Here is a 13165-nt window from a genome sequence, read left to right as displayed (position 1 = left end):
GCCGTGAGCAGCGCGCCGGCGGCGAAGAGCGCGCCGACGGGGAGCACCAGGCTGCGCGGCGAGAAAATGGTGGCCAGCCGCCCGGCGACGGTCGCCAGCGAGGACAGCGGGATGAGGTACGCGGCCGTGAACCAGGACGCGGCGGCGTGCGCGTTGATGTCGTCGGCGACCTGGCCCTGGATCATGGTCATGCCCGACATGTTGGTCGCTGGGTAGCCAATTTTTTTTAGCGCTTCATTTTGGAAAAGAGGAAGTATGGGCCGCCGTGTTGAATTTACCTTGGAGGAACACTAGAATGCCGAGGCTTAGGCCAATGGCGATGCCTCGCCAGACTGTGACCGGAACATTGGGTACGTCGTGCGCCGGGTGGCCCGCCGAGGTGACACGCGCCGGGCCGCCGGGAGCTCGCTCCGCATCTGCCAGGAGCGCAGAGCGCTCTTCTGCCGGGCCCTTTCTACTTTCCGGCGTGCCGCGCATCTTTAGTCGTCAATTGGGTTGGATTGACGCAGATGATGAAGATGCGACGTGAAGGCAATATCTGTCCCATTCGGGGTTGGGGATGATGAGATGTCGCAGTGTGGGTCCGGCGTCAGCTCGTAGTCCAAGGCGAGCTGCTATGGAGGAATCTCTGGGAAGAAGTATTTCGAAAATGTCGACAGAAATGAACATTTTGAAGACGAATTCACAAAAGAATCTTGACTACTAGTTCAAGATTCTCCAATTGAGATAATGTCACCTCGTAACATTGAAGGCAGGCCGCCAAGCGTACTGGACTAGCTACGTGAAAGGAGAGATGAATGACCAGCAGTAGCCGCTTCTATAGCAATCTGGATTTAGCCGATCTGAATACATTGAGTATACTATGCTAGCATCTGCTATATATATATATATCACTCGCTTTCTGCACACATAGTCAACTTACATCTACTCAAACCAAGTCATTGCCTGGCCGAGTATGCGCTCGGTACCGCACATTTTTACAAAACGTAGACACAAAACGACTTGTAATCCCAGTCAAGACCTCACGTCACTTCCTCGAAAGACCGTTTGGGACTTTCGGAGCAACGTACCTGCCGCACCTCTGCAGCTTGAAGACACCCCCCCCCCTTCAAAACCCACCATGCCCGTTGACGACAGCAAGGATTTTTTGTGGCTTGCCCATCAAATCGATTCAAGGCAGTATACAAGGATAAAAATCGAGATGAGATTCTGGAAGCACGATGCTGCAAGGTGTGTACCACTGATGAGGTGCGCCTGGCTCACCGGGGACTCCATTGGTGGAATCCGCAGGCCGCCGGAGAAATAAAGCACACCAACCAGGCGCTGACTCTGGACAGGGAGAATCGTGATGAAAATACCCGTAATTGATATACCAAGTTGATATTGAATTGAACGAAAAGGTTGAAAGGCAGGCTGAACTTTTATTAGAGGTGGTGGGTTTGCACAGCTACCAAGGACATAAAGCGTAATAACCCGGCTCCAATTCATAAGCACCAAAAGCCCGGTTGGCTAAGTGGTATAGCGTCTCACTAGTATTTATACAGTGACATGAGAAGATCATGAGTTCGATTCTCATACTGGGCTTACCTTTCAGGCTTCGGCCGTCTTTCTTTTGCCTTTTTCACTTTTTGGGGGGTTGCATTGAGCATCCAGGGTAAAGCCAGTTTTTTTGCTTTTGCTTGCTCTTTTGTTACTCATTGTATTGGACTACGGTCGACGAGGCACCGAAGACTGGTCACATATTTTTGAAGCGGCTTTCGCCTGGTAGATGACGGTTGTATTACAAGTCGACTGTTTGGACGCTGAACACGGAGATTCCAAGGCAATGTCCACCCACAGCGAACAGGGCCGAGCAGCACATGCTACACTAATTTTTACCAACAGCCACTTTGCAGCGGGTATAAGTGCAGTATAATATAATGCAATGACGGTGCAGAAGCCAAGTATCGAGCAGCTATTTACTCGTCCTGCAGAGCACTCGTTACTTGATCTCTGGTTGCCCCATCCCCGCGAAAGCCAAGAACCATCGTGTTTCAGTCTCGAGTGCAAAATCTGCAAGTAGCCGCTGTCATCTGCAACCAGAGTGGATTGCATCCCATGTCGCACAAAGTTGTGCGAGCCCCGCGACTTGTTGGCAGGGGTCGCACATTGGCCAATCGAGGCAGTTGTCGGAGATTTTGCTGGGTTGACAGCTGGTAGATGCCGATTACCCGCGAGGACATGTGAAATGTTCACCTACTCTTTGGTATGCATAGCCGTTGTTGCCGTGAAAATCGACCGTTGATTTCTCTCTTGCTTGATGGTCGCACGACAACGACCAACTTGTTGCAACTATTAATAATAACGCGCATTTGACGCGCAAAGTCGCACATGGGACCCCTGAGCAAGCCTCTTGCAACGTCTGCTCCGTGCGAGAGCCACTTTGTCACTTGAAATAATTTTTTCTTGCAAGCCACGAGCAAAAGAACCCTGCGGGCGACGGCCGGGTTATAACCTGCGCGTTATGAAGGGTTTGGTGGACGACGGGGTCATCGGCGCTACTGTGGCTAGTCATGTCTGAAATGCTTGATGCAAACAGCAAATTTTAGTCACTGTTTCCTCTCGACATGGAGCATGAAGACACCGTTTAACATGACATGTCGACAATTCTTTCGCACTATGCTATGAAGTAGTAACTAACACCGGTGCCCAGGCGAAAAAAAAAGAAAAAGAAAAAAAGCCTCGCAATTTCTGTCCTCGAGCTGGTGGGGGGCGCAGCTACAGCGGGGATGGGCGCGCCTCCGCCTCGGTTCGAGGGACGACTGGATTCTGCGGCAATAACGTAAAGCAGCGGGGGGGGGTCCGGAAGACGAACAGACGAAAGCCGCTTTTCGCTGCCGTACTCGGATTCTCTTCTCCATTTGCTTGGAATTGCCGGACACCAGTCCCGCCTTGTGTTAGCAACTCGGACAGAAATTAAAGTGCCGTGATAGCAAGCCGCCAACCAACATTCAGAGAGGGAACACTACTAGGTACTGCTAGCGCTCAACAGTGACGACATGGCGGTCTGCGCAACCAGTGGCTGGCCAGCTGCATCTAGACGATGGTTCGACCTCGTAGTTAGCGCCGTGCGAGCTGTTAGTGACTTGGAGCGAATGGGTGGACCGATCTACGCTGCATCTTGTTAGCAAATGAGCAGCGTGTACGAATTATGGGTGTGACCGAGAACTGACTGGCTGGTTGTCACGCACTTTTGTACAGCGGCTGTTGGTCCAGGCCGCCCTCGAGCGCCGCCTCTGCGCCGCCAGACTCCGCTACTTTCTTTCCCCGCGCCGCCGCCGTCGCCGCCGCCTTCTCTTTCATTCTTCCCAAAAGCTTTCGGTTAGATCAACACAACGTTGCTCTTTTTGTTTCGGCCTACCCTCCATCTTCTACTGGTTAGTAGTTACATTCATGCGCCAGCCTTCCAGTTCCGCCAGTGCACCGTTTGCCACAGGCGAGAGCAGCTAGGACCTCGAGGCGTCCCGCCCCGACTCAACGCCACCTTTGATCACCCACAGCGCGCATATTAACAAGCCTGGCTCTTGCAACCCGCCAGATTTCACCTCCCTTTGTTTTTTTTATTCTTCTTTCCCCAATCGCTTTCCCGTCGCCTCTGCTACGCGCATGCAAAAACACACATCACCAGAAAACGCTCAATCGAGACGCGCGATTCCGCGGCCATGGCCCCCCGCGCTTTACTTGGTTAGCGATCTGCGCCGCCGCCGCCCACCACCTCCAAAAAAAATCATCACCAGGAGCCCAGCTCCCGCTCGCCTAAGGTGAGGTGAGGTGACCACCCGAACCAAGCCCTGGCGCGCAGCCGCCCGCATGTCGCACGCATCGCCATGGACGACGACACCAGCGCTGCCACCAGGCATGTGCCAAATCGTGGCCCGGCCGTCTTTGCCGTCACCGTCATTACACTGGTGATTTCCTCCGTCTTTGTCTTTGCGCGCATCGCCTGCCGCTTCTTCATCGTCAAAAAGGTGACATGGGGCGACAGCATCATGATGCTGGCCTGGCTCTTGGCCTTTTTCCTCTCTTTTACCGTCGCTTTGGGTACTTTTAGCGGATTGGGCAAATATGACGCAGACATTGACGATCGCGACTTGCCCAGGCTTCGCCGTTGCGAATACGTCTTTTCCATCTTATACGTACGTGCGGCCAACAACACGCTACGGCTATGAATGCAACACTAACTGGACAAAGAACCCTGCACTGATGGCTGCCAAGACCAGCATCTTGATATTCTACTTGCGGCTCGCCAAAAACACGCAACTTGTATTACGTTATGCTTCGTGGTTCACCCTCATCGTCGTCAACCTCGCCGGAACTGTTCTCACCTTTATGAACATCTTCCAATGCTCGCCCATCCACGCCGCCTGGCAAGCCCTTTACGACGGACCTGCCAGATGCATCCCGCTTCTGACCGAGTTTATCTGCGCTTCACCCGTCAACATCGTCACCGATCTCGCCATCCTTGCCCTCCCCATCCCCGTCCTGACCAGCATGCGACTCCCTCCGCGACAAAAGACGATTCTCATCTTGACCTTTACCATTGGCATATTCGTCACCATTGTCGACGTCATTCGCATCTACTACCTGCAGCAAGCCATCGGCTCCAGCCATGGTTCCATTCACAGCAGCCAGGACGCTCGCTTTGGCGGAAATACCGATTTTGCCTACTACGCCTCGCTGTCGCTCATGTGGAGCGTCGTCGAGGTCAATGTCGGCATCGCCTGCGCCTGTATCCCGACTCTCAAACCGCTTGTCGTGCGCCTGCTTCCCGCCATGCTCTACGACCCTAACCGCACGAGAACCGCGTCGGCTTCCAAGAGTGGCCCCAGCGACCGCGAAACCGATAGCCAGGGCGTCGCGACAACGCAAAACAGCCCTGCCATTCCGCAACCCGCTTCCATGCCTGCAAGGGCCGATATACCGGATACTAGGGATTATTCCGTGACGGCCATTGACTTTATCACGACCCCAGGAATGCGCATTGACCAGATCAACCTCGATGCAATAAACCAGACCAGACCACGCACAAACGTCCTGAGCTCCGCTGGTAGTGTTTCTGAAAACGGCGTCTATTTCGGCTTCGTCAATATGAGGAAACCAAAAAGTATGCTAAAGACAAACCTCAGGGAGTCGTTCAAATACGGGACTCTGGTCGCTATACTGTTCCTGCTTTGGGGCTTCTCGTATGGTTTGCTAAACACGCTCAACAGCGCCATTGCAGAGGTCAACGGCATGTCCACGGCCGAAACCTTGGGCCTAACCAGCGCGTATTTCGGAGGCGGCTACTTTTTTGGTCCTATTCTGGTCGGCGAATGGATCCTCCGACGCGACGAGCACAATCGGTCCAAGCGACACTCGAAGAACGAGGCCGAGAACGTCGGCGGCTACAAAGTGACGTTTATTCTCGGGCTGTCCATCTACGGTATCGGAACCATCATCTTCTGGCCCTCGGCGGTGACAAACTCGTACGGCGGCTACATGCTCAGCAGCTTCGTCGTCGGCTTCGGCCTGTCCGTGCTCGAGGTCGCGGCCAATTCCTTCATGGTTCTCTGCGGCCCGCACGCCTATGGCGAGATGCGCCTGATGCTGGCGCAGGCCGTGCAGGCCATCGGGAGCGTCGTCAGCGCGCTGCTGGCCCAGCGCGTCTTCTTTTCCGGATTGCAGCAAGCAAGCCACAGCTCCATCAACCTGGTCAATGTTCAGTGGACATATCTCGGCATCACGCTGCTGTGTGCCGCCTTGGGCCTGTTCTTCTACTACATGCCCCTCCCCGAGGTCAGCGACGAGGAGCTCGAGGAGTCGACCAAGCGCATCCCCATCCATCCCGCCAAGAAGTCGTGGTTCGGCCTTGAGCTGCGCACCGTCACTCTCAGCCTCGCCGTGCTGGCACAGTACTTCTACGTCGCCACACAAGAAAGTAACATCATCTGGTTTGGCAACTTGGTCGCGGCCGATGCTGCCGAGGACCACGCCAAAAGGTCCACTGCGGCGACGGGATCGACAGTCCATCCGCAGCAAGTGCCTGGCCTGAGCTTGTCCACCGCCGACTATCTCTTATGCGGGCAGTCCATCTTTGCGGCGTCCCGGATTCTGGCCTCGATCATCTGCTACTTTTCCGTGCGAGTGCGCTTCGTCCCCAAACCGCGCACGCTGCTCACAATCTGCATCCTCATCTGCTTCATATCCTCCATTCTGCTGGTCACGCTGCGACCATCGGACCCAAACTACATCATCGTCCCGGTCATGCTCTTCTTCTTCGGCGAGGGCCCCATCTGGCCACTCATTTTCGCCATGGGCCTGCGCGGCCAGGGGCGGAGAACGAAGCGCGCAGCCGCCTTCATCACCATGGGAGGGTCCGGGCCGGCCTTTTTCCCATTCATCATGTATGGCATCATCCACGAGGGCGGCACTGTGCACAACGCCTTCATTGTCATTGTCGCTCTGCAAAGCGCCATGATTCTGTACTCTGGCTACCTCTCCCTCTCCAAGGATGCGAAATTGCTCATTGACCCGCAGGGGCCTTTGCATGAAGCAAGAAGAGATGAGGAGAAACACGCAAACGGGGAACACAATAACGGCGAGGTCCCTGTCACCAAACAAACGAAACAAATCGAATAATACAGCCCACGGAAACCAGCAAGGGCTACAAACACAATATTAATGTGACCCATGCGATGGCAAGACTTGCACTATTTAATACGCCTGAATCTATGCCGTCGGGTCTCTTCTCGGGAAACAATGGCGCACTGGCTGGAGGATGACTGCTATGATATTATACCCTTTGAATTCAGACCTCTTTGCAGGGGTCTCGGCGTTTTGCGGTGTGCTTGGGGACATGACCATGTCACCTTTTTTTATATATTAGCGATAAAGAATTAACTCTGTAATTTTCCTTGTTTATAGTTATCTATCCGTAACGGAAGCTGAATGACTATGCTTCATCACATGCTTGGCCTTGTTGGTCGAATTATAGGAACCCTCGGACGGCCGTGCTGATTGGAGGGGCCAAAGCCTACAACGACCAACCCACGGATACTTGAAGATCGTGCGGACCGCAAACCTTGGCTGGCCGTGCGCGGGCGCTGCGCCGCGCTCGCGCAAGATTTTCAGGCACCACCTGCTCATAACTAGAGCCGGACTTGGTTGGCTGATCAGGGAGATAAGCATGACTTGCGCATAATGCTAGTGGTCAGGGGCAGGCACGGCGACGGGGCTCAGATGAAACAGCACGTTTTCTATGGCGTGGGTGGCCTGAACTGATTGGTTGTCAAAATGCTGTCGATATGCTCATATGGAACGCGGCGTGTATGAGAGCCTGACTATCATTTAGAGGACCGAATGTGGTATTTTTATCCAAAAAAAAAAAAAAAGAAAACCCCCAACAATACGTTTAGAAGAGGCGGGCAAAGAAACGCTCGGTAAATACATGATCAAACAAAGAAACACAACCACTCAAGTTTACCACCCAAACTCCTCGCAGTGCAGCTCTACCGTGGGACCGTCTGACCAAATGCAGGCCGCCGTAGTGTTGCGAACTTGCTTCATCAACTTGCCTGGCCCGCAGCCCATGACCAAAACACTTTCCTCTCTGGCAGCCCCTGAGACTACGCCACGGATCATGCCCGGCACGTCAGGACGCTTCCACGTAATAGGAATACCGGAAAAGATTTCCACGTCCTCGTTCACAACGCCACCAATGTTCTTTTCAGCATCCCCAGACATGCTAGATGCCGAGGACATGTCAAGTCGCGAGTTTTCATGAGTCCTTGGGAAAATATGGTGCCGAGCTGCAGAATTTGGCATGGATAATCCACTTGGGTCCCTGTCCTTGGTAACGAATACGTGGACAGAGACTCTGCTGTCGTTGCACAGCGTTTGAAGGTGGCTTGCGTACCAGCTCAGGATGGCTTGTCATGTTAGTGCTAGAATTGTGTGGATAGAAGAGTTGTACGTACATCGATGACGAACAGTCCAGACAAACATAATTTTTGTCTTCTGCCTTCCATTTAGGTGTTTTAGGGCGTTAAAAGCAGCGCCAAAGGTGAAACTTGCTCCAGTGCCGCCGGCGATCAGGACAACATGGTCAAAGCTGGAGGGCTTCGGAAAGGTGCCGTAGCTGCCCTCGACAGACGCCCCAAACTCAACCCCGGGTTGCTCAACGGCAAGATTGTGCAGGTCCTTTGTGAATCCGTTATGTGCTGTCACGACAAACTCAAGCGGGTTCATGGCAGAAATGGTAAACGGATGCGTCTCGAAGGAGCGGATGGCGGGAATCCACAAAAAGCAATGCTTTCCAGAAAGCGCCCCGAGAGGTGCCTTGGCCAGGGTAACACGAGTACCACCATGAGGAAGCGGTGTAAGAGTAACGTGATTGTTGAAGCTGTAGGAGACAAGTCTGACGAAGCGGATGAGCCTGTCGAGCACCCACATGGACCCGGTCAGGACTGTGATGATCAGGAAGCCATCAACAAATGAAGGTTGATGTAGGCCAGTCATGATAATGGCAAGGGCGAAGAATACTATATGCACGTAGTAGAACAGTTCATACCACCACGGACGCAGCACAACGCCACTGACACCGAGGAGAAAGAACGACGCGCCAGCGAGAATGCCGTAGATGCTGCTCTTCATGGTGAGCATCTCGGGTTGTCCCTGGCCAGCAAAGTAGGCAGAGTAGGTGATGGCATGAATGATCATGTGTAGGACTGCAAACATTCCAGAGTACCTGTGCAAAATGTTGAGGCGTTCGTAGGACCAGGCTGTTAGGAACGCCAGCGGTGTGTTCTTGAGTGCGAGGAAAACCGAAAAGATCATGTTGGCTAGGGCGAGCCTAAAAACCATTAGAGACTGCCATAGACAATAGTATTTCCCGTCCACTTACCATCCGGTTCTGGATGCAATGTTCGTAATAAACCCGAAATTATTGTTATCCAAGAAGGCGAAGAGGAAGACAAAGTTGAGCGCGATGTAGGTGACGATAATGAGGGCGTGCCCGGCGGATGGGAAGAATGGGACAGAATAGATGGAACATTGTCGAATCATTCTGACTTTGTTAGCTGTTGAGTTGCAGCAGTTGACATGGCCACATACCTCATAGGTGACGACAGCAGAGCTGAGCCCCTGCTGCCACCCTGCCAACGCCGAAAGACATGGTAGGCGCTTTTTGAAAGATGAAGAAGAACAAAGACACCACCGATGGCAAGCGTGGCAAATGTGAACCCTTCCATGGCTTTGACATTATCCTCGTGCCGTATGGCAAACTTCTTGATGAGCGCGGGGGGGTAGCCGGACATTGTGGCGGTTTGCGGAGGACGAAACGAAACGTGGTTGTAAATAAAAAATCGCTGCGAATAAAGACTGTTGAAATGGGACTCGTAGAGTCTTGTATGGGCGAGTAGTTGAACCAAAGACTGGCAGTGATTGCGTTGTGTTGTGTGGTGAGGTAGGAAGGCAGGAACGAACCAGCGGCCACCGAAGCAAGAAAAGAAGAAGTGAGGCGAGTTTCTGGAATAAAAGGGGATAGAGTTTTCAAAGGATGGTTTCGACTAAATAAAAAAATAGCCCAGTTGGTGGCAAGGCTTATAATACCATGTGCGGGCAAAAGGGCAACGGCCGCTATGTTGACTAGACAGATGGATGTAAGTCGGGATCATAGAGGGGCAACCAGTACTCGGCTCTGCTTTCACTTAAATGGAAACTCGAACCGATTCGACTAATGTGCAGAATAGCATTACTAAATAGGTTCCTCCTGCTCGGACCCAACAGCAGAGCCGCATATCCCGCTGGCATGATCGGCCACATGGCTCTCGTCAGGTTGCCTATGCCCAACACACAAGCCCATCAGATAAGGGGCGCCCTTGGGAGGAACCTGATACATGCTCATACACGCCCTCGCTAAAAAAGCCCCGAGCGGATTCTGTGATTCCCAATGAAGAAGGCTGGAGAAGAAACTTTGGTTAGTGTAGTGGAGCGGTCCGTGTTACAGCGAAACCCTTTTCGACGTCCCATCTCGAGAACTGAGCGGCCTGTGTGTGTGTGTGTGTGTGTGTTCCCTTTTCTGGTGACGACGCTCGGCGTCTTGGGCCCTGAGCACACACACTCGTCGGCATTAAAACGACTCTCAGCTTAATAAAACCAGACGTCTGTTTTTCTGGATCCCGGCTGGTTTCATCCTCTCGGCAGGTGCGGCGGTAGTGATCCTAGGCGACGTTACAATAATAGAATTGGCACCCGTCATACTATTGCAGCCCCCTCCCCGGGCGGCCTCAATTGATAGCAAGACGTATCGTCATCAAACAAGATTTTCAAGTGGTGCATTGAAACAACTTCAAGGGCATGGCACCAAGGGCTTCAAGTTGTCGATATGCGGATAAAGTGGAGGCTCAGAAATGGCCATCCTGTTGGGCCAGTTTGTCGTAATCTTTATAATCTCCCTCCACTCTCAAACATGAGGCCTTTCTAGCAGATTTTTCGAGGTGTTTTTTTCTTGTTGTATTTTCTCACGTCTAGAAACCCTCTCTCTGTAACCATGCCTCGTCATGTTGATAGCGTCATATGATCCACCATGCAAACTAATATGAGCGAGGCGCCCCAAAGCCGGGAGACTTTGCCCCATTTGGGAAGGAAGCTATTCGGATAGATTAATGGCTTGGAGAGGCCAACTACTTGTGTCCCACTGGGGCTCAACCCGAGTCACGCTTGTTCAACAAGTGTATTATTAACGTGGGGGATGTGCCCACGCCCTCATGCAGACGTCGCTACGCAACGTGTTATTTAAGGTGCTTATGAACCTCTTTAGATAGCCCTGGATAGGGTAGTCGCAAGCGTGAGAACACACAGGTTCCTTTTGACGTGGTTACGACGAGCAGTTTCTGGTTCCTATACGCGGGCTCACTCCGACTTGGTCTGTCTCTCCCGAAAAACCAATCAAGCACCCTTCCGAATGCCGTAGCTCCGAGTCCATCCATCAGCAGCATCCGAGCGCGCGGTGTGCGCCTCATTGGGGCGGCGGAGAATTCGATCTGGCGGGCCGGCCTTGTCATATCTAACTAACTAATAGCACGCTGCGTCAGCAGGCAGGGGTCGTGGCCAAGAGCATTGCTATCTTGCTCCGGATTTTCAGCAGAAATGAAAATGTCGGCCAAGCAATTTACCCAGTCTCTTTTGTTTATAGTCTGAACCTCGAGAAACGCGTCACCCTCGTTTGACTAGCAGATCAACGACTCATGGACGTCTGATCTAGCCCGTTTCGTGGCTTGGCCGCGCCCCAGCGCCCGGCCTTTTGGCCGGCATCTAATAAACAGGAATAACATGAGACGAGGACAATTTTCAGCTCTGGGGAGGAACATATAACAACAACAGCTACTCTCATGCTACGTTGAAACAGACAGCTCATCCTGGGTTGAGACTCATCTAGTCGGAGCGGGTCGTATTCATCAATATTAATTGAGTACCTCACTGGTGGAGGCGTACATTCACGTTACATTCTCACGCCCAATAGCCCAACTGCCAGCTCATGAAATTATAATGCACATTAATCTACTGGACCGTCTCTGGAAATACTCACAGGATGGTTATCAAGGCGGTGGAGGATTAGCTTTCTCTTTCCTCTCTGTGGATCGGGGCTGACGATTAGAGTTGTCATTTTCGCCCTGCAAAACTCGCAGGTGGCGGCGAGACGACTCGCTGAAGCGCACACGGCGTTTCGTTGGAGAAAATGAAACCGGTGACTCATAATTTGCTTCAAATGAGTGCCAAAAAGGGAAGTGTCTGGTGCATCTGCCTATCGGACGTGTGAGCTTGTCCACGCGTTCGTCGTGCAAGAGACAGCCGCTTGAGTGAATCTTGCACGGGAAGTCTCGAGAGCAAATGCTTTCGTCATGAAAATAATGATCCAACGTCTCAGCTGCTAGACCGAACCAAGCTGAAGGGGTTTCTGATTGTGTGCTTATCACGTGCACAGCACTACTTAGGGCCATAAGCCACCCACTCAGCAGCTAGAGAATACATTATCATCATCTTACCAAATTCCCTTATACCTAATAAAATAGTAGCAACACTAGTAGGATTATTAGAGACTATTAAAATTTATTAAATTTAAAGCTCTTATTAATAGCGACCTTAAGTAATATTTATTTTCATTTTTCTTTTTTTCCTACCTATAATTAGCTATAGCTAATATATTAAATACCCCCCCCCCCCTTTAATTTAATCTATCCCTTCTTAATACTAGTATTATAAAAGTAAATCTAGCTAAGCTAGTTAATTTAAATACTAGCTAAAATATACTAGCTTTAATAGGCTAAGTAGTATATTAATACTAAGCTACTATATATAGAAATAGATAAGAGTTATTTAACTTATATTTTAAACTAGCTAGCTTATATTATATATATATAAGACTAGATAGATAAGTAAAAGAAGACTCCTCTTAACTTAAGTATAGTATATACTATTTTAAAAGCCTAGAGAACTTATATAAATATATATATACTTATAAAAAACTATATAGTCCCTATAAAGTAGCTTATCTACTAAGCCTATATAGAGCTATTCCTAATAAGACCTAAGCTATATTAAAGAAGAGAATAAATATAGTAAGAAGAGTAAGAAAGATAGGAAGTAGGAGGATAAGAGGAAGGAAGCTAGGTATATATATTTAGCCTACTAAGCACCTTCTTAATATAAAACTAAACCCCTTCTTATCCCTATTTAACCCTAATACTAGCCTTCTTTTTAAATTTTATTACTAGATTTAGAGAAATTAGCTTATCTTATTATATATAGGTAAATACTAGATAGTAAATAACCTTAATAGAAAATCTATAAGTAAGCTATTATTAAGTAAGCTAGATAGGAAGTATACCCCCTCTAAGTAACTCCTTACTACCTATATAGGATATTAGTATACTTTTCCTAGTAGCCTTAGTATAAATAACTACTATTATAGAAATAACCTTAATATATTACTATAAAGAGATACTAGTAGTATTTATAGTAATATTAGTAGTAGCTAATAAGCTTAAGCTAACTAAGCTTTAAAAGAATAATATTAGTTTCTTTAATCTTAACCTTAAATATTAGGATAAATAAGGAACTAAGTAGGTTATAGGAGCTAGTAAGGATC

The 13165-nt window shown here is 50.3% G+C and overlaps 3 protein-coding genes across 3 annotated transcripts; 2 read left to right on the top strand and 1 right to left on the bottom strand.

Moving 5' to 3' along the window:
* Window positions 1-3038: 3038 nt before the first annotated feature.
* On the top strand, window positions 3039-6657 carry CCM_08440 (MFS transporter, putative; the record flags this gene model as incomplete). Its single annotated transcript, XM_006673579.1, has 5 exons — window positions 3039-3116; window positions 3168-3181; window positions 3256-3416; window positions 3829-4175; window positions 4231-6657. The coding sequence occupies 5 exons, from the start codon at window positions 3039-3041 to the stop codon at window positions 6655-6657; spliced, it is 3027 nt and encodes a 1008-aa protein (XP_006673642.1).
* An 840-nt stretch (window positions 6658-7497) lies between these two features.
* Window positions 7498-9332, bottom strand: CCM_08439 (Ferric reductase-like transmembrane component; the record flags this gene model as incomplete). The annotated part of the gene is made up of 4 exons (XM_006673578.1): window positions 7498-7946; window positions 7995-8869; window positions 8921-9082; window positions 9130-9332. 4 exons carry the CDS (start codon window positions 9330-9332, stop codon window positions 7498-7500), a joined length of 1689 nt encoding a protein of 562 aa, XP_006673641.1.
* A 1095-nt stretch (window positions 9333-10427) lies between these two features.
* CCM_08438 (uncharacterized protein) lies at window positions 10428-11335 on the top strand (the record flags this gene model as incomplete). Its single annotated transcript, XM_006673577.1, has 4 exons — window positions 10428-10454; window positions 10852-11076; window positions 11115-11240; window positions 11282-11335. 4 exons carry the CDS (start codon window positions 10428-10430, stop codon window positions 11333-11335), a joined length of 432 nt encoding a protein of 143 aa, XP_006673640.1.
* Between the last annotated feature and the right edge of the window lie 1830 nt (window positions 11336-13165).

This window comes from Cordyceps militaris, assembly GCF_000225605.1.
Source record: "Cordyceps militaris CM01 unplaced genomic scaffold CCM_S00007, whole genome shotgun sequence".
NCBI classification, from domain to species: domain Eukaryota; kingdom Fungi; phylum Ascomycota; class Sordariomycetes; order Hypocreales; family Cordycipitaceae; genus Cordyceps; species Cordyceps militaris.
This window is presented reverse-complemented; position numbering and strand designations above follow the sequence as displayed.